Source organism: Phocoena phocoena, chromosome 6, assembly GCF_963924675.1.
Source record: "Phocoena phocoena chromosome 6, mPhoPho1.1, whole genome shotgun sequence".
NCBI classification, from domain to species: Eukaryota; Metazoa; Chordata; class Mammalia; order Artiodactyla; family Phocoenidae; genus Phocoena; species Phocoena phocoena.
In genome coordinates, this window is record NC_089224.1 from 25,266,129 (window position 1) to 25,287,822 (window position 21,694).

General features: G+C 39.7%; 1 protein-coding gene across 12 annotated transcripts in view; it reads right to left on the reverse strand.

Annotated features, from left to right (window-relative positions):
* The window catches only part of IARS1 (isoleucyl-tRNA synthetase 1), a 74,694-nt gene that overhangs the window by 38,184 nt on the left and 14,816 nt on the right, over nucleotides 1-21,694 (reverse strand). For 11 of the 12 annotated variants that reach the window (XM_065879106.1, XM_065879102.1, XM_065879099.1 and 8 more), the window contains exons 7-16: nucleotides 15,997-16,084; nucleotides 15,668-15,728; nucleotides 12,721-12,816; nucleotides 9,664-9,786; nucleotides 9,049-9,140; nucleotides 8,026-8,124; nucleotides 5,750-5,876; nucleotides 3,957-4,030; nucleotides 3,383-3,577; nucleotides 1,175-1,261 (exon numbers count right to left, since the gene is read on the reverse strand). In XM_065879106.1, coding sequence (XP_065735178.1) covers nucleotides 1,175-1,261; nucleotides 3,383-3,577; nucleotides 3,957-4,030; nucleotides 5,750-5,876; nucleotides 8,026-8,124; nucleotides 9,049-9,140; nucleotides 9,664-9,786; nucleotides 12,721-12,816; nucleotides 15,668-15,728; nucleotides 15,997-16,084 — 1,042 coding nt within the window. Of the gene's footprint in view, nucleotides 1-1,174; nucleotides 1,262-3,382; nucleotides 3,578-3,956; nucleotides 4,031-5,749; nucleotides 5,877-8,025; nucleotides 8,125-9,048; nucleotides 9,141-9,663; nucleotides 9,787-12,720; nucleotides 12,828-15,657; nucleotides 15,729-15,996; nucleotides 16,085-21,694 lie in introns of all 12 variants that reach the window. The other variant, XM_065879095.1, reaches the window with a different exon arrangement.

The window sequence follows — 21,694 nt, forward strand, 5'->3', positions numbered from 1 at the left end:
ACAGAGATGGGGAATAGATAGATGAGTAGTTGCCAGGGGATGGGGATTAGGACTGAAGGCTGAGGTGGGAGGAGTGCAAAGGGGTGGGGTGGGTATGGTTATAAAAGGGTAACAGAGGCATCCTGTGATGTTGAAACAGGCCAAGTATCTTGACTGTGCTGGTGGATACAGGAACCCATATAAGAGATAACATTGCATGCAATAGCAAATGAGTAAAACTGGGGAAATCTGAGTAAGACTGGTGGATTCAATCAACATCCTGATTGTGACAATGTGCTACAGTTTCAAAAACGTGACCATTGGGGGAACCAGGCAAAGCACACGGGGGGTCTCTATTAATTTTTACCACTATAATTCAGTAAGATTTTCAATTAAAAAAAAAAAGTACAGATTATAGAGCCAGACTGCCTGGATATAGAACTAGAATTTCACACTCTTTTGCTGTAAGTATGACCTTAATTTTTCTGCACTTCAAATTCCTCAAATGTCAAAATGGACAATGAAAGGACCCATTTCAAATAGTTCTGGGGATAAATGAGTGAAGATGTGTAAATGCTCAAAACAGAGCCTGGTACAGTGCCAGGTGTCATCCCCCGCCTTGAACAGCACATGAAGCAAGGTATCTAGGTATAAAAATTTCATTTTCTTCTTTTTATTTGTTTTTACTTTTAATGACTAGAGGCGGTAGAAGGAAAAAATAAGAATCCTCTATAATAAGCCTCTAGAACCAATAGCTTCCTCATATATTAAAAACAGGACAACAAAAATCTATATTAAAGGACCAGTGTACAGATTTAATAAGAGCTATAAGCAAAAGTACTTTATAAAATTCTAAATGACAAATGTTATTTTATCACTAGTAGTATCATGGGACACATGTCCTCCCCTCTGTCCTCCTCCATTAGGCTTAGCTCTTAATGCCGTCCTTCCCCTAAGACAGAGGAATATGTAGAGACAGAATATTACAGATTGAGAAGAGCACAAGACAGGAGTTGGATGAAAAGGGAGAGCAGGAAGAAGTATAAAGGAAGAAGGAAGGAAGGGAACAGGAACAGAGCTGGGGCATTCCTGAATCCCTTTTTCACAAAGAATGGTTAGACCCAACCAGAACATGCTGAAAGAATAAAGGAGATCAGGAACTGCAACTCATTATTACACAAGGGAGTGCACCTGCCTTGCCAGGACGAGCCCATTCACAATCACATTTTTGAATGGCGGCCGTCCAAAGAGAGCTGTGGCCAGCACCAACAGGGTGTAAAACCTGGAAAAAAACCCACAAACAGAGTTCGATAAAATAAGAAAAGGAATTCAAGCATAGGAAAAAAAAACTGTGTTTACTTATTGGACTGAATTTCTATTTTAGGTAAGTTACACTTCTTGATAATCACAAAGCAATGGTTCTTGATCCTGGATACATCAGAATCATCTGGGGAGTGCTGAAAAATTAGGCACAGCACCCACTGCAGACCAGTCATATTAGAGCTTCTCACTAGAAAAAATAAAATGAACTTTATTTAAAGCAAATAAAGCCCTGGAATGAGGTACTGACCCCCTGCTGGGGACAGTACTATCACCTTCCTTGGAGAGCTAGTTGGACAGCCACAAGGCAGAGCAGGGCAGCACTGGGTGGCCTCTCAGGACCTCCCAGAAATGCCAGGCTGGAAATCCAGAGATGTGTTGCCTTTAGCACAAGGTCATATGGGACAGTCTGATGACAAAAGATGAAAAAAGCACTCTCATCCAAAAGTTAAAAGCTAGTCTATATGAACATAGAAAATGTTTTTATTCTATCAGATATCATGCATGTTTATATGCTACCTAGATTGTTCGCTAAAAGAACTCTATCACATTCATGTAAGCTGTCCCAGTAAGTAATGCACTTGTGTCATCTCCAACCTGATTTTGCATCCCAAGAACATCACCAGACACAACTAATGAGGACGGAAATCAGGTCAGGAGGACCCTGGTTCTTATGAGAGGCAGCCCATACCTGACAGAAGGCAAGGGAGGCAATGTGCACATGGGGACTCACGTGAGGGCTTTTAACAGTTGCCAGACATGGCAACTCCTCAGAGAAACAACTTATTGGTGAGTCATCTGGCCCTCCCTAAGAACAGGAGTTTGTATATGGTAGCTGTTTCTACAGAAAAATGGATTGGAAGCTGAAAACATTAAGAACATTAAGTCTGGAATTCCATCAGTTTGTGATGACTACAAGCTGTAAAGAGAAAATGATACCAACATTCTTTTAACACTCCTGCAGAAACATTACTAATGAAAGTATAATTAGAACCTGGGTCAGCCAAGCTCATGCATGAAGAGAAGGTAATTCATCTTTTTCTAATTAAGAGGATGAGGGTACTGCTTTAGATAAGGCATCAGATAAAACCAATGCCAAAGTCCTCCCCACCATGTTTTTTTAAAAAAATTTTAAACCTGGATTTTTTAGAATGTTATGAGGCCAACCTTAACATCTTAGTACATTTTCAACTAACCCTCCAATTTGTAGCACCCACTCCAGTAAATTCTATGTAAATACCCACTAAACACTTGTGTAAATGATTTGAAGTAAACAAACTAAGGACACATTGTTTTGTATCACTTAACCTTTCCATACACCAAAATCTCTGTATTCCAAAATGTGAAAGAAACAATTCAAACTCTAAAACTACAGCCCTAATAGAGTGTGAGATTCCTGCTCAAAAGACACTTTTATGGTATGTTTAGTGGTGAGGGGCAGAGGGCAGGAGCAGAGCCTGTTTTGTTTTTTTTTTTTGTGGTACGCGGGCCTCTCACTGTTGTGGCCTCTCCCGTCGCAGAGCACAGGCTCTGGACGCGCAGGCTCAGCGGCCATGGCTCACGGGCCTACCCGCTCCGTGGCATGTAGGATCTTCCCGGACCGGGGCACAAACCCGTGTCCCCTGCATCAGCAGGCGGACTCTCAACCACTGTGCCACCAGGGAAGCCCAAGCCTGTCTTGTTTGACACAATCTCCCCAGCACCCAGCTGATAAATGCTAAATGCTCAGTAAAATACCTGTTAAATCAAATCAGTAAAACACTTTAAAGAGGGACTTCCCTGGTGGCACAGTGGTTAAGAATCTGTCTGCCAATGCGGGGGACACAGGTTCGATCCCTGGCCCCAGGAAGATCTCACATGCCGTGGAGCAACTAAGCCCGTGCGTCACAACTACTGAAGCCCGCATGCCCAGAGCCCATGCTCCGCAACAAGAGAAGCCCTCTCAGTGAGAAGCCCGCGCACCACAACAAATAGTCCCCGCTCGCCACAACTAGAGAAAGACCACGTGCAGCAACAAAGACCCAACGCAGCCAAAAATAAATAAATAAATAAATAAATACGCTTTAAAGAACAAGAAACATACCATCCTCTGGTTTGGTCAATGCCTTCAGCAATGAAATCTGCAGGAAATGCATCCTCAAACTCCCTCTTGTTTTCAAATGGATAATGAATTTGAGCATAGGGCATGCTGCCACTCTCGAACCAACAGTCAAACACTTCAGAGATGCGATGCAACAATCCCTTCCCACAGCGTGAAGGAATGGTCAGATGGTCAATGCTAGTAAACAAAGAAGTAGCCACTTCTATTAATTTTAAGCAAAACAGAAATTACAGTTTAATTGCCAAGAGGAAACACAATGCCCTCACAGCTCTTTCATATGCATCTGCAAACAGAAATATAGGCAGTTATCACAGGCTTTCAGAGAGCACCATCAGGGCTCCATCTGGAAGGTTATATACCAAAGTCTCCTGACATCTAACTCAAGGACAAGAGGCCACCTTTCCTCAATATGACATGAATCATCAACAACGAAGTAATTCAGCAAACTAGTGTCTGATTTCTACATGTAGCTCTGTGATCTAATACAGAGACCATGTCTAAACAGGCTACCTAGCCCGATACTGAACTGAAGTGAATCAAACATTCAGAAACTGACCTCTCTCTGTGGAGATCTGAGATCTTTGCTCCTGACAGTTCTTCCAGTTCTGTCATTGACCCAACACACACCACCTGTCAAAACAAAGTTAAAAGGCCTCAGAGCCAAGGATCAAACAGAGTTAATTTATGTAACATTCATGTTTAGGTTTAGAAACTTTTGATCTTCATGAGTTATCATCAAGGTGGCTTACCTAATGAAAGACTATAGGTCACTGACTGAATTGGTGAGCAGACCTCACTTCTTTGCTATCTACCCCTATATCAGAGGGATTCCCTACAAGGAGAGAATTTCACAGCCATCATCTCAACGAGTATTTCTTGAGGGTCTACTATGTCCAAATCTCTGACAAAAATAACTAGCATAAGTGAAATGCCTAGACTGTTACTCTAAGGCATCTTAGTTTGCTCCTGGCACTTGAACTTCGCTCTTTAATCTGAAACCTTCTCAAGTCAAAGCTGGGACTAATTTATTGTGCATGAACTGGACCAAACAGTCAGATTGCAAGACATTAGGATTATACTCATGTAAGGAGGCTGGGAGATGGGCCCAGCAGGGGTATTCAGAACAGGGTGAGTCATCTAACAGGGGCCGTGTAGCTGGGCTACACCAGCAGGAGCTGCTGTGGGTTCACACCCAGAGGTCATCTACTACCTAATGAATACCCACAGCCTCTTTCTCTGCACTTCCTGCTCAGTCCTGTAAAGTCCTCTGATTCAGCTACTTCACTGTTGCCTTTCAGGTCCCTACTGGAGATTTACTGAGGTCCCTGGGCTGCTGCTGCTGCTCATGACTGTTCTAATGCTGTCAGCATTGGACAGAGAGGATACATCTATATACCTATGTATGTATTTATTTAGAGACACACACACACACAATTTGATTTTAAATTAAAGGTCTGCAATGTTTTGGTAATTTTATTATTATTATTATTATTATTATTTTTTTTTTTTGTGGTACGTGGGCCTCTCACTGCTGTGGCCTCTCCCGTTGCAGAGCACAGGCTCCGGACGCGCAGCCTCAGCGGCCATGGCTCACAGGCCCAGCCACTCCGCGGCATGTGGGATCCTCCCAGACCGGGGCACGAACCCGTGTGCCCTGCATCGGCAGGCGGACTCTCAACCAATGCGCCACCAGGGAAGCCCACTTTGGTAATTCTTTTAAGTCATCCTTTTTTATCACTAATAGGGCCGTTTTAATATGCCGTGACTTAGTGCAGCGGGTGGAGTCTCTATTCTGTTCATCAGAAACTCAAAAGGAGAAAAAGAGTTCTGAGCAACACAAGATAAACAATGTGAGGAGTTTCCCGAGAAAAATACAAATTACATTTTTCACTTTTACACAGAGGGAAATTTTTTTTTTTTTTTTTTTGCGGTACGTGGGCCTCTCACTGTTGTGGCCTCTCCCATCGCGGAGCACAGGCTCCGGACGCGCAGGCTCAGCAGCCATGGCTCATGGGCCCAGCCTTTCTGCGGAATGTGGGATCTTCCCGGACCAGGGCACGAACCCGTGTCCCCTGCATCAGCAGGCGGACTCTCAACCACTGCGCCACCAGGGAAGCCCTACACAGAGGGAAATTTAAAACTATATTTAATTAAAGTAAAAATAAATTAAAATCTTAAAAACATATTCTTATTTATGTCATGATTCTAGGAAGGAACAAAGAAAAAAAACCTGATGCAATAAGAAAGGGGCAAAGAAAAAAAGAAACCATATTCTTTTACCCCATACTGAGATGCATGAATGAAGTGCTTTAGCAAAAATCAACACAAGTAAACACTGCCCTGCCTCACCTCCTCAAAGTCATCGCTGACCCACAGTGGGATAGGAGTGCCCCAGTATCTGTTTCTGGAAATTGCCCAGTCACGTGCATCTTTCAGCCAATTTCCAAATCGCTTTTCTCGCACAAACTCTGGGACCCTGCAATAAACAGATCAGATAACCAATCACATAAAAACATTAGTAAGTAAATTTGTAAATTAGATCTGCATAAGCCTTTGTGAACCTAACATTCTGGAAATGCTGAGCTCACTCCTACGAGAATGTCTTTCAAATGGACAGCACCAGAAGACCCACAAAGGCTGTTTCTGCTATGAATCCATCCCAGGAAGATGCTCTGTAATATGAAACCCCACAGCACACAAGCTTTTCTGTCGTGCTCTCCAACTGCAGGACTGCCACAATCCTTTAACCAATCACCATGATGACAGCTAGCCTGATCTTACTTAGATCTAGTCTTCAGGTCATCCATACAATAGCGCTTTTACCGAAACTCATTAGCAAGGGCTCTTAATCACCTACAAAGTAAGAGTCTGAATAGGCGGGGTTATGTGTAGCTGGTGAGAAGCTGCCTCTCCAGGCTCACCTGCAGTCCCGCCACTGCACTGTAGGCTCTAGCAATAAGGCAAGTTCCTTAGAATGCAGCTTCTTACCTCACTGCCTCTGTCCATGCCATCCCTCCACTTCGATAACGTTCACCCCGCCACCCTCCTTCCCTCAGCCACCCCCCTACCCAAGGCTCTTATAGCTTCTGACTGGTAAATGACTCCTTATTCTTTAAGGTTCAGCTTTGTAGGAAACGCTGTCAAGCTCAAGGCTGAGTTAGGGCACACCTATGCTCCAAAACATTTTGTCCTCTCAGGTGCTGCAGTTACCATCCTAGGTCAGTTTATAGGCCTGCACACCTGTCACCACCACCCCCAATGAGGCAGCCACACGAATATTCTATACTCAGTGCTCCACCAGGAAACTAAAGAGCTTCCTAGGTATAAAAATGAAAAAACATTTTGCTCTTGAGAAATTCACTTTGCTAAGAAATATAGAAAGCTATAGTTTTCTTTTACTGCCCTGAGATTCTCCCCATTCTTCCAAAATCAAATGCACTATTTCTTACTTCCCCAGAGAACACAACTTAAAGTCAAGCTGGATTCTTGGGGAAAATAAGAAATAGTGATTACCCTCAAAACTCTCAGGGAAAAACATTCTTCTGGTATACACAAATTTAGTTTTGTATCATTCTTGCACCTACAGGTTGAAGTACAGTAGTCCCCCCCTTATCTGTGGTTTCATATGGTCTCAGTTACCCACAGTCAACCGTGGTCCAAAAATATTAAAAGGAAAATTCCAGGAGTAAAAAGTTCGTAAGTTTTAAACTGCACGCTGTTCTGGGTGGCATGATGAAGTGTTGCGCCCTTGCACTCCATCCTGCCTGGGAAATGAACTATCCCTTTGTCTAGTGTATCCAGGCTGTATATGTTACCCACCCATTAGTTACTTAGCAGCTATCTCGGCTACCACATCAGTTGTTGATTATCTCAGTGCCTGTGTGGAAATAACCCTTATTTTTACTTAAAAATTGGCCCCAAAGGGCAAAAGCAGTGATGCTGGCAATTTGGATATTCTCTTACCGTGCTTAATTTATAAATTAAACTTCATCATAGGTATGTAGGTATAGGAAAAACACAGTATATACAGTGTAGGGTTTGGTACTATCTGCGTTTTCAGGCATCCACTGGGGGTCTTGGAACATACCCGCTATGGAAAAATGGAGGAACTACTGTAACACCTCTCTGCAGTTTAGATATTAGCTGAGGAGAGAAAGGCTTCTGTTCCTGCAGTGTTTATCCATGAAACCAGTGTACACAAGACATTGTCATATTTTAGGAACTCAACAAGTGTCAAAAGTAGTAAGTGTAAATGGCTTTTGTAGGTATATCCAAATAAATGTGTATCCTGAAAATGACTATTATTTAAAGCTAATGGACTCTGAGAGTACAGCCAGTTTTCCAAAGTCATTCCATTCTTTAAGTCAAATAAATGGCAACTTCTCATTTCCATTGGGTTTAAAAAAGAAAAATGTTCCCCTATATGTCCTGTCATAAGAGGGCTGTTTCTTCTGTTATATAATATTATTTAAATTATTTTGTGTTCCTGAATAAACAGAAAAATAGCTATTATTACAATATACAATAAAAGATGGCTTTTAAAATTACTATAACTTGAGGGAAGTATAAACCAGTACTAACTACATGAAAAAGGACATTATGAAGACACACATCTTATTGCTCACCAGTAACATAGGTCATTGTTCCTCAGCAGCTGGTCTACCATATGCTCCACCCGAATGAACCAGCTAGGCACTGCTTTGTAAATGAGGGGAGTGTCTGACCTGTGGAAGCAAAAATGCAGAATGTGGCTGGGCAGACTGAGGTATGCAGGGGCAAAGGGTAAGACTGACCTTTAGTTTCTTACTGATATCACCACCAACTATTAGGCCTTCTACTGATATTTATTTCTATTGCAAATACTAATGTCTATGTCATCTCCCTCCATTTTCACAAGAAGGTGAAAGCTAATAAGAGAATAAGAAAAAATATAGTTCTGCTGTATGACAGTTGACTAAGAAATGATGTCAACCTCAGCAAAGAGGAAACACGGGAACAAAACGTGATGCCACTGAACATTCCATTTTCACCCACATCTTTATAGTATGATGTTATATTAAAACTTGCATCACAGGGACTTCCCTGATGGCATAGTGGGTAAGAATCCGCCTGCCAATGCAGGGGACATGGGTTCGATCCCTGGTCCTGGAAGATCCCACATGCTGCAGAGTAACTAAGCCCATGCGCCACAACTACTGAGCCTGTGCTCTAGAACCCATGAGCCACAACTACTGAGCCCACGCACCACAACTACTGAAGCCTGCATGCCTAGAGCCCGTGCTCCGCAATGAGAGAAGCCACCACAATGAGGAGCCCATGCACAGCAACAAAGACCCAATGCAGCCAAAAAAAAAAAAATTGCACATTATATTTCTCACTAAATTCCATTAGAAAGTTTTAGAGATATATCTCATCCTAGAGAACTGTGATCCCAACACAATACATATTGGCATAGGCCTATGTTTCTTACACCTAAGGAACGAAATAACTATATATATGAATTCATAAAATTCTCCTTAAAACAAGAATGAAGTTTTCAAACACTAACTCTAAAGGATACAAATGAGATGAGAACCATGAATTGATGGAATGGGCACACATATCAAATGTATCCACAAAGCTGAAGCTCGAGCTACATTTCATCTCACCTCCAGCAGAAAGGGTAGCTGTGGGTGAAGGTGCTGGCAGCAAGAAGTCGACCTTGTTCCTTTAGGGTCCTGATAATATTTTTGTCAGCATCCTATTTTAAAAAAATTTTAAATCTAGCCATTAAAATATCCTACAATACTTAGTAATACAATATAATTAAGTATATTACTAAACTTTGTTATTTTGATACCTTTACTGTGAATAAAAGGCACAAATAACAAATGTACTATACAAATACTTGGTTCACATTTCAGCCACTGTGTAACTTCAAGTACTTTTAAAGTACGTTCCAGACCACTTAAGGCAGTGAAGTTTTCAATCAGCAATGATTACCCCAAGGTCACAAAGCCGTTTCCGGAGTCACAAACCAGAGCCCACTTTTTCTGATTCCTACCTTTGAAATTACAGCATGCTTCCTCTGAAGATACTAGACCCTTGGAATGCAGCTGATAATATGTCTATTTTTTCTGATTTTATGTGCTCAAACAAAACAAAACAAAATCTACTTCCTGGGGAAAACAAAAATCCCACATATGGAAGCTATTTAACAAAAAACTGATTAATGAAGGAAGTACGATGAAACCGACACCTTTCTAAGCCATAGAGATACAGACCTTCACATACTGTCCTGCAAAATCTGCCACTTCCCCTGTGAAACAGCCTGAAGCATCCACAGGGCAAACAGGGACAGAGTCTTTCTGAATGATATTGAAATCCATACAGACCCGATAATCATCCTGGGGAAAAGGAGAAAGGTAGAAGAAGGGAAGAATAAAACAGTTAAGTGTGGGTATGGCAAGAGAGGAGCATATGAGGCAATAAATTTATAGGAAAATTTTTCAGTATTCTGACATATAAATGTATCCAACTTTCATTATCCTCTCAACTGAAGCTAACTCAAGGATTATTCAGAGAATCCAGAGCCCTATAGCAGGGTTAGGGGATTAGATCAGTCTTCCCAGCCATTACTTCACAAACCCCTAATATAGCTGAGTATCCACTAAGTAAGAAGAAAGACGGCACATATGAATACATTAGAACAAAATCAAATTTGATTTATAACAGCAGCATGTATACACATACATGTATGCACAAAGCAGAAGAATATAAACGTGTAAGGCATGAACCGTTTAGTACTTCACAATGCTTGATGTGCATATGGATTTGCATCCTGTCAAAGAGTGCCTGAAAGGATGGCAACAGTGATCTAAATCCAAATTACTCATTTTACGGGAATTCCCTGGTGGTCCAGTGGTTAGAACTTGGCGCTTTCACTGCCAGGGCCTGGGATCAATCCCTTGTCGGTGAACTAAGATCCCACAAGCCGCGTGGTGTGGTGTGCATAAATAAATTAATTTAAAAATAATAATAAATCAAACAAACCCCAAACTATTCACTTTACAAATAAGTAATATGGGCCCCATGCAGGCTGGGTTCACCACAATGCTTCAGGAATACATTTTGAGCAATGTTAACAATAATCAGGGCAAACTGATTATAAAGTGTTATATCAAACAGTGCTCTGAACATCTGACTACATTATATTAGCTCATTTAACCTTTACAACGATCCTGTGAGGAAGGCAGATAGATGTACTAGGTTTTCATCATGTGTTCCCCTCAGACAAACCAGCAAGTATCTCCATTTTACAGATGAAGAAGCTGAGGCACAAAGAAATAACTCAGCAGCAAAGTGGCAATGCTCACATTCAGAACCAAACAGCCTGGCTCCAGAGTCCAAGGTCTTTACCTCTTTGCTATGCTGTTTGAATATAAAATTAAAGGGACTGTCTTGGACTAAATAGTGAAACCAAACCCTGGTTTGACTCCAAGATAAACTGGAAAGCCAGTATGGTTCCACCTGGGCCTATGTTCAACTCTCGCTATGCTGAGAGGCTGCCTAGCGTGATGCGACATGTGCGTGTGGCACATGACAGCCAAGGGCAATGACACCCTGGCCATGAAGGAAGACCCTGAATAAAAAAAACAGTAAGCAACACAGACAGGACAAGCCCCAAAGTCCAGCAATTTGAACCATTTAGTATAGAGCCAACAGCCCTACTCGATTCGACTAGCTAAGAGCAGCATTCCTGAATGGAGCCAGAGTAACAGGTGATGTTCAACATGGTCATGTAGAAGTGCATAGACTCTGTGGAGAGATCACATAGCACATTGTCTGGCAAAGCCGCAACATGGAAGGTCTCTTGGAAAACGTCTACCAAGTGGGGTTAAAGGCTGAAATTTAAAGATCTGATCTTCTATAACATTAACCTGCCTGGCATTCAGGACAGATACACACCAAGAAGTTACCTTTTCATTATTTATTAACAGTGGAACAATGACACCAGTTGACCCTAAAATTATAATGAATAGCTGAAATTTGACTAATTCCTAAAACTCAATAAATAGTATTATCAAGAATGCTTACTTTCCATCTAATTTGAATACTGACCAGGTATTAGGTGATATTAAGCATTTGTTAATTTTATTGGGTATAATGGCATGGTGGCTATGTTAAAAATAAAAGTCCTTATCAGTCAGAGATGCATACAGAAGTATCTGCAGATAAAAGATATGATGTTGAGAATTTGCTACAAAACCCTCCAGCCAAAATAAAAAAGGTGTTGGGGAAGGGGACAGGGAACGAGACAGATATAACAGAAATTCCAAATTAATAATTAAAGCTGGATAATGTGAACATAAGGAATATTATATTTTCTTTACTTCTGTGTATGTTTGAAGACTTCCATAATAAAAATCCCTGCAGAGATTAAGTATGAAAAGAAAAAAGACCAACGGAGACAGACTAGCTTCACTGCCTCTCTCACTGACGAAATGATCAAGCCAAGAGGAATTGGTAGGTCTCCAGTGGGTGCTACACCCCCAGCAGTACACACTCTTACAGTGTCAGGCACTGTGCTAAACGCTCTATATGGATGATTCCACTTAATCCCTGTAGTTTCCCAGACGGGCAGGTACTATCATTCCATGTCACAGAGGAGGAAAAGGAAGTCCAGACAGGCTAAGTAACTTACCCAGAGATGGCCTGTTAGTGGCAGAGCTGTGACCTAAGGTGAGGTCTGGTTCTAAATGTGTGCACTTAATCCCTATGCTCCTGTTTTATTCATATACAAATTACATTAAAAGGATTACATTTTTGGAAAAATTACTCTGGGAAAAACTTAAAATTAACCACACTGCATAGCTTTGAGGAAAGAGGTCAAATTCTCCCTTCTGATCATATAGTATTTATTTAGTCAAGAACACAGCAAAGGTGATGGAACCTTTCAGCGCTTTGATGGTTGTGGTAACTGTATGACTCTATGCCCTTGTCAAAACTCCCAAAACTGCATATCATAAATGGCAAAGTGTACAGCAAGTAAATAGTGAATGAATGAAAACACAGCATGCCTTTTAGAAAGACTAAATGTCCAGCAACACTCAGGATTTAGCACACCATTTTCAAAAATCAGCTCAGGGTGAAAAGGAATTACAGATGCAAGTTTTATAAAGTTATCTCTGGGGGCAGTGAGCCTGAAAAGAGGTTAACTCCATAGTGTGAAAAACAGTGAGAAACATCTCTCTTCTCTCTCCCTGTCACACACACACATGACTCAGTGGCCACTGACATTTATTTCTCATAAATGCATTTGCAAGACATATACTACTCACAGCACCAAAGTAAGGAGCTTGGTGTACAACCCCAGTGCCTTCTTCCTCCTTCACATAGTTGTCAACAAGCACAGTAAAAGCACCATTCTCTTTACACTGGAAAAGAAAGGTTATCAGGCTTAAAGAATAAAACAATACCATACCATAATATTAATTTAATAACAGTTTTTGGTAAGAGCCTGAAAAATCTTTTAACATGAAAAATTATATTTTCATAAATAGAAAAGACAGAATAATTCAGATTGGGAAAAAACATGCTAATTCAATACATCATTTCCATTAATAACAGGTCATCACTTATAAATGAAATAATTATTTGAAGACTTGCAGAGAAAAATTTCTAACTTCCTTTGCCACAAAACTGTGCTTTATCATCAGTTCTTCCAACCTCATCCCTGCCCTAGAATGCAGTTTTTCGTGAAAATGTCTCAGACGATGTGCTTCCTTAACCATTCACTTCCTGGTATATTTTCAATCACTGCATATGCTTTGCTGCTCCTTTTCCTTTCAGTCCAGCTCAGGTTATTCAGTAATAAAAGGCAAACCTTGGAAGAATCAGTATGGGAGCTGAGTTACAAGTTCTAGTTACAGGTACTCCACCTACTGTAACACTGAAGGGAAATGTTCTCAGTTTGATTTTCTTTATAACAACAATAAAGTCAGGTTCATACACATAACACCACAGACCTACTTCTTCTACCTTTATCTCTTAATATTTCTTTTCACATACCCTTTGTTTCAGCCAAACTGACCCTTTGCTTTCTTACCTCTCTGCCTTTGCAAAAAGTACTTTCAGAAATTATTTTCACATATAATCCTATAATCCTGTGAAAAAGGCATCAGCAGTCTCATGTTTTAAAAATATTCTGGTTGTATTTGAATTTCACAGATGAACAAACTCTGAACAAAGATGAAATGGTTTGCCCAAATCATACAACTAGTAATGACCTGAAAGAAGGTCTTCTGGTTCCAAACGCAATTTTATTTTCAACTATATCACAACTCTTTAATTCTTTGGCATTCACTTAAAACTAAACTAGAAAAATAACTACGAATTTTTAATTGCTATAACCCAAGTCACCTGGAAATATTTTTGGTGTGGTATGATAGGTACTAAAAGGTGTGTCTTCAATAGTTTAAACATGGAGAGATAATATGTGGGTTCTTAGAATCAGATGTAAGAACAGGGAATACAAAGGTATCTTACTGTTTCTAACTGTAGAGGGTTTCTAACAAAGAAACCCTACATTGCATTCCTATCTCTCGAAGTCCAGTTTTAGATCCTTCCCTTGCCAAGGTTGAACTGGGTCAGCATTCACACAGAGAGCTATAGTGCTGTCCTTCAAAGACAGCATCTACTCTCATAGCTCTCACTTAATATTTCAGAACATGTGTATTTTAGGTATACACCAGATGATTTTTGTCTTCAAAGAATTTGCAGCATCTTTCTAAAACTCACCAAACGTTCTAGAAATTTCAGGAAGCTAACTGAATGGATAGTTGTTGTTCTTAAATAACTTAGATTAGTATGAACTGAGTGCATATTCCAGACAGACTTCTGATTTAACCTAAAGTTCCTATCTATTGTGCTCATGTGCATTTTCTGAGGGCTGAACTTTCCTTAGGTTCTCAAAGGGATCTAGTGTAAGAGGTTTTAAGACAAATAAAAACAAATACAAGAAAAAATAAAACATGTTATGATACAGAAGAGAAGAATGCAGGAATGATATTTTTCAGAGGGAGAAACCAAAGAAGCATTTCAAAAATTGCTTTTTTTTCAGATGGCACCTGAGTTTAGCCTTGAAGAGTGTCAAGCTGATATGACGTTAAAGAAAGGTGAGGGTCTTTTTAAAAAGAGGAGGAAGACAATAAAAGCGAAGGCAGAGAGGGAGGAAAAGAAAGGGCCAGCGTGATGGAAGCAAAGGATATGTTTAAATCAACATTAGGGAATGTGGTTAGGGAGTAGGACTGCCTTGTGTCAACTGGAGAATACCCATTGAGGAATGTGCTGGCAAATGACTACAGGCTCAAGGGAGGGACCAGACCAGGTAAAGTGTTTGGAAATCCATCAGCAGCAACAAGGAATGAGGAGGAATGCCATTAGTTAGGAGATAAGAAACATGGGAAAACACTCAGGTGCACAAAAATGTAGAGGCAGATGTGATGCTGTGGACAGAGCCCAAATGGCAGAGATCACCTGCATTAGCCAAACTCTATCCTTACACTGAATCAGAACAGAGGTGAGCAAATATTTTATCATGGGCTATGGTGTAAGGTTTTGCTGGCTAATGCTACGTCCAACTGAATATAATTTCCACATAATGTGTAAAACGGGGTCTGAGAGTGTTGCTCATTATTTCACTCCAAGACCTATAAATAAGAACCAACAGGAAATTCCTGCTGACTTTATTCTTTTGTTGTTGGTGGTGGGGTTTATAGCTACAGCTGTGGATTCTGTTGCCAGAAAATGGAAAACCACATAAAATAGCTTTGTGACTCTTATAAGAACTAAGTTACTAAATGTCTGAGCTTAAAGCACCCACCTCATCAATTCCTGGAAATGAACTCTGTTTACTTTTACACACACAGTTTTGTAAAAGCACTATCTTAAGTTTGTAAAAACAAAACTCAAAAAACAAAAAACACCTCAACGACTTGCCTGGGTGATGTGTAGACTATAAACAATACAAATATACACACATTAAATCTTATCAAAGTAACTGATTCCTTATGTAATTTGAGAAAAGTATTTAAAAATTCCTATAGGATTTTAATTATTAAAGCAAGAAGGCAATAAAAACAATTTAATTTTTGTAATACTGAAACAGATTTTTGGATTTAGGCACACTTGTACAAACAATATAACAATAAGACAATATAAATACCACTCCAGTTATCAAATACTTGGGTTGTGGACAGCTCCTGTGGTAGAAGTCTCTAAGCTCACCTTTATAAAATAGTCAAACAGGGGTCTGTATTTCTTGCCTTTGAGATAGGCACCAGGCAATCTAGAAAAAAGAGAAAGGCAAACTCACAATTAAAATTATCAAAGAAATGAGGCTACAGCCACATCAAGTTACCATTCCCTTCTGGTTTCCTTGTTCCTAAATCATGAGTGCTGGAACGTGTGACCTGAATGTACTTGGTATTAGTACTTAAAACTAAACTTGCATAATATAGCTTTTGGGCAATAAAGTATCTCACTTTTTAAAGCTAAAGACACACATGCACGTGCACACACACACACACGTACAAATCAATGATTTGTATACTCACCTTTCAAGGATCTCATAGTCACTCTCCAATTTATAGAGGGCTGATAATCTGGCTTCCATTAAAATGTATAATTTTCCTCTGACAGCATCTATGAGAGCAAGGGAAAAAGTGGACTTCAATGATATTCAGGCTTTGGCTTACGCTAAAGAAACGCATCTGCATATTTTTCCCTCCAGGGGCTCCTATATCACCTGCATCCAATGTGCTCAGCACTGACAGAGGAACACCACAAAGAACGCTAGGGCACACGTGCTTTCCACATACGAAAAAGACAAAAACATCAAATGCTGTTAAGGCAGCTCATCAGTTGTTGTTAACTGCACCTCTATTCATTTTAAGTAAATTAATCTTTTCTCCTACCAAAAGTAATATATATGAGTGCTTAAAATCCGTAACATTAGCAAACCAAGAAGAGATCACAAAGTAAAAGTTTCCCATAATCTCACACTCCCCACCCCACCCCGCCCCCGCCTCGACACTATCGTTTCAGTGTCTATTCCTCCAGGTGTTTTTCTACGTATATATCAACATACATATTATGTAAACATGTAACTTAATAATTATGGGATATAACTCAATACAGTTCTGTAATTTGTTTTCACATAATACATTGTGAACATTTTCTCATATGTTAGCACATATAGATTCTCTCATTCTTTTAAATAGCTTCTATAGTATTCCATCTTATGGAGGTACAAGTTATTTTTAACATATCAATTAATGCTAGACAATTAAACTGCTTTCAAATTGCTACTGCTATGAACACTGGGATAACGAATATTCTTATACATGTCTTTGTACCCATATTGGAAACATTTCTGGAGGATACTATCCTAGGAAGAGAAAAGCTGAAACAAATGCATAAACATTTAAAATTTAATAGATACTGACAAATTGCCTTACAAAAATTTAGGCTAATTTAAACGCCCACATGTAAAGTATGACATACCCAAGAATATACTAAAGCTATACCTAAGAATATACTAAGGCTGTAAGAAAAATGAGTATCTATGGATCATTGTGAAGGCCTTTGCAATTCACTGAAAAACTACCACAAATAATGTTGCCACCCACCAGTTCTGACCTCACAGGAACTTCATTATAAGTGGAGTCTATATTTTCTGAATAAAACACAGAACACATGGTACACAAGAACACAAGAAGTAAAAGAGTTGTATGCAGGCAGATGAATGACACGATTGAAATCTCAGCCAGATGGCCTTTATGGCTGTCAGGCTTACTACGGAATGGCCATGATCCACAGGCAACACAGGAAACTTATAACAGACAGAAATGCACTTGCAGGGAGAAGCAGCAGTAGACACCAGAGCCAGGCTCTATGTGGAAATAGCTCCTTCCCAGTTGATATCGCTAGAAACCAACTCTTGGTCTTAGCTACTCCTAAGGCACAGCTAAACAATGATAAAAATATCTGACACCCAACACTTTCCCATTCCTTTCTCAATATTCTTCCCTTGATAGCACAAGCTATTGTGAATCAAGTTAACTGTCTTGTAAGACAGATTCTTTTTCTGGCTATGAGTTTTTCTTTTCTTTCCCTGACTTCCCCCTGCTCCCCATAAACTATAGAAACCTGAAGGTACCAACCTTCTTTTTTCATATAAATCTCTATGGAAAGGGCCTCTTCAAGACTATGGTTAACTTGACACCAGGAAATATTTGAAAGGTACAAAGTTCTCAAGTTCTGGTACCAATTCTATGATACTATGATATATTGTAAGAAATATATATTTGGTCTTAATCCCTGTTCTGGCAGAGCTCTTAAAACCCTTGGAATTTCCTAAGTGATGGGAACCAAAGGTGTCTTTTGTTACGTTAATGGAGTGACTTTTGTAAAACCCCTAGGTAACCTAAGGATGGTGAACCAAACACATGGCTACAGGGTTGGAACTTTCATACTCCACCTCCAGCCCCCTCTGGGGAGGAGAGAGGGGTCAGAGATTGAGTTCAATCACCAATGGCCAATGATTTAATCAATTGTGCCCGTGTAACAAAGCCTCCATAAAAACCCAAAAGGATGGGGTTTGGAGAGTTTCCAGGTTAGTGAACGTATCCACATGCTATGAGAGTAGCCCACCCCAGTTCTGGGGAGAGAAGTTCCTGTGCTTGCCACCCTTCCAGATCTCACCCTATGCACTTCTTCATCTGGCAGTTCATGTGTATCCATTACAATCTTCTTTTATAATAAACTGGTAATCTAGTAAGTACAATGTTTCTGAGTTCTGTGAGTTGCTCTTCGGACCCAAGGAGGAAGTCATGGGTTGGTGAGAAGCCCAGGTGACAACCAGAACTTGTGACTGACATCTGAAAGGGGGCGGGGGGGGGGGTTGCAGTGGCAGGGGGAAGTCTTGTAGGACTAAGCTCTTGACCTGTGATATCTGACTCAAGCTCCAGATAGCTAGTGCTTGAATTGATTTAATTGCTTGGCGGTGTTGAGAAAACACATACTGGAGATTCCTAATAGCAATGATACGCCACCCCCTTTGAGTCTCAGATTCTTCATCTGTAATAGGAGCATGATGTATAAAAGTATTATAATCTGAAAAGTATATGAAATTTTACTTTTTTTTTTTTTTTTTTTTGCGGTATGCGGGTCTCTCACTGTTGTGGCCTCTCCCGTTGCGGAGCACAGGCTCCGGACGCGCAGGCTCAGCGGCCATGGCTCACGGGCTTAGCCGCTCCGCAGCATGTGGGATCTTCCCAGACCGGGGCACGAACCCGTGTCCCCTGCATCGGCAGGCGGACTCTCAACCACTGCGCCACCAGAGAAGCCTGAAATTTTACTTTTTATATCTCTGTACAATGTTAATTTTTTGTGTTAATTTTAATGTTTTGTGTTAATTTTTTAATCAGAAATGAAAATGCTCTTAGAGGTTATTTTTCTGATTAAATCTAATACTTTTTCAAAAACTTCTATTTTTACTCCAAAAAGAAATGTAGGACTTCCCTGGTGGTGCAGTGGTTAAGAATTCACCTGCCAATGCAGGGCACACAAGCCCTGGTCCAAGAAGATGCCACCTGCCATGGAGCAACTAAGTCTGTGTGCCACAACTACTGAGCCTGCGCTCTAGAGCCTGCGAGCCACGACTACTGAGCCCGTGTGCCACAACTACTGAAGCCCGCATGCCTAGAGCCTGTGCTCTGAAACAAGAGAAGTCACCGCAATGAGAAGCCCACACACTGCAATGAAGAGTAGCCCTGGCTCACCACAACTACAGAAAGCCCGTGTGCAGCAACGAAGACCCAATAAAGCCAAAAATAAATTAATTAATTAAAAAAAGAAAAGAAATGTAATTTTTTTTCTTTTTAACCACTGCATCAAATAGGATAAAATGCCTAGGAATAAACCTACCTAAGGAGGCAAAAGACCTGTACTCAGAAAACTATAAGACGCTGGTGAAAGAAATCAAAGGTGACACAGATGGAAAGATACACCACATTCTGGGAGTGGAAGAATCAATATGGTCAAAATGACTATACTACCCAAGGCAATCTACAGATTCAGTGCAATCCCTATCAAATTACTAGTGGCATTTTTTGTAGATCTAGAAAAAAAAATCTTAAAATTTGTGTGGAAACACAAAAGATCTCGAATAGCCAAAGCAATCTTGAGAAACAAAAATGGAGCTGGAGGAATCAGGCTCCCTGACTTCAGACTATACTTCAAAGATACAGTAGTCAAGACAATATGTTACTGGCATAAAAACAGACATATATATAGATCAATGGAACAGGATAGAAACCCAGACATAAATCCAAGCACCTATGGTCAATTAATCTATGACAGAGGAGGCAAGAATATGCAATGGAGAAAAGACAGTCTCTTCCTAAGTGGTGCTGGGAAAACTGGACCGCTACGTGTAAAAAAATGAAATTAGAACACTCCTTAACACCATACAGGAAAAAACCCCAAATGGATTAAAGACCTAAATGTAAGGCCAGATACTATAAAACTCTTAGAGGAAAACATAGGCAGAACACTCTTTGACATAAATCACAGCAATACCTGGATCTACTTCCCAGAGTAATGAATATAAAAACAAACACAAACAAATGGGACCTAATTAAACTTAAAAGCTTTTGCACAGCAAAGGAAACCACAAACAAAAGGAAAACACAACTCACAGAATGCGAGAAAATATTTGCAAATGAAGAGACTGCCAGGGGATTAATCTCCAAAATATAAAAAATAGTTCATGCAGCTCTACATCAAAAAAAACCAAACAATGGAATATTATTCAGCCATAAAAAAGAATGAAACAATGCCATTTGCAGCAACATGGATGGATCTACAGATTATCATACTAAGCGAAGTAAGTTAGAGGAAGACAAATATCATATGGTTATCACTTATATGTGAAATCTGAAAAATGATACAAATGAACTTATTTACAAAACAGAAAAAGACTCACAGACTTAGAAAACAAACTTATGGTTACCAAAGGGGAAGGTTGGGGGGAGGGATAAATTAGGAGATTGGGATTCATATATACATACTATTATATATAAAATAATCAACAAGGACCTACTGTATAGCACAGGGAACTCTAGTCAATACTCCATAATAACCTATATGGGAAAATAATCTGAAGAAGAATAGATATGTGTATGTATAACTGAATCATTTTGCTGTACACCTGAAACTAACACAATATTGTAAATCAACTATAATACAAAAGAAAAATTAAATAAAAAACTAAAAAAAAAAAAAAAAAGTAGTATTCACTTCTACACTGGACCAAGAAGGAAATTCTGGGTAAAAAAATAGTCCTTTTCCTAGGCCAAGGGAAATAAGTAGATAAACTAGTTGCTTGGACATGTAAAAGAGGGGAGTAGGAATCAGCAAACTAAGATGTGTTCCTCATGTTTTCTTATATTATTTTCTTCTAAACTCCTGAAAATATACTCTTGCCCTTTACTCTGTCCACTTCTTATGGCTTCCTTTCTGGATCCCTTGCCTCAAGCCTTAGAATTCACCAACATGAAACAGGCATGGTTATTCTTTCAGGAGGCCCAAACAGTTGGATTCTTTCCAGCTTTAGAAGTACACTGGAAGCTAACCGGCTTTGCTGTGCTGTTTGAAACTCATTATCAGATTTCTCCCTCCAAAACGTATCCTGCTACATAACACCATACCTATGTATTCACTACCAGAAAATTATTTAGTAGAGGTTTTCTGGGTTTCTAAGAAATTTTAATAAAACGTAAATTTCCCCAGGGTTATTAGCACATATGAGTGATTATGACATACCTAAGAACAGATTCCCAAACAATAAATCATAAGACATGTGACCAGAGAGTTCATGCTACCTCCCAGCCCCAACGGCTTTACTGATTCTAGTAAATACATTTATTTTTTGTATAATTTGTAATAAGTTTATTAAGTTATAAGTATAAACTATGTCCTGATTACTAATACTGATGTCTATTTAAAAATCAAAGTAAAGAATATTTTTAAAATAATAATTAAGCATGACTTAAGCAACTTTCTGAGAAAATTTCAGATGTTCTCTAATATTGTATCCAACTCAGTTTTCCTTAATGAATTAACTGTGTTCTATTTCTAGTGTGACCCATCTATTTATTTCCTCCTATCTATTATGATGACTTTTTAAGCATTCATTCATTTAGTTGATATTTATTGAATACTTATTTTGTTCTAGGTAATGGGTTATAA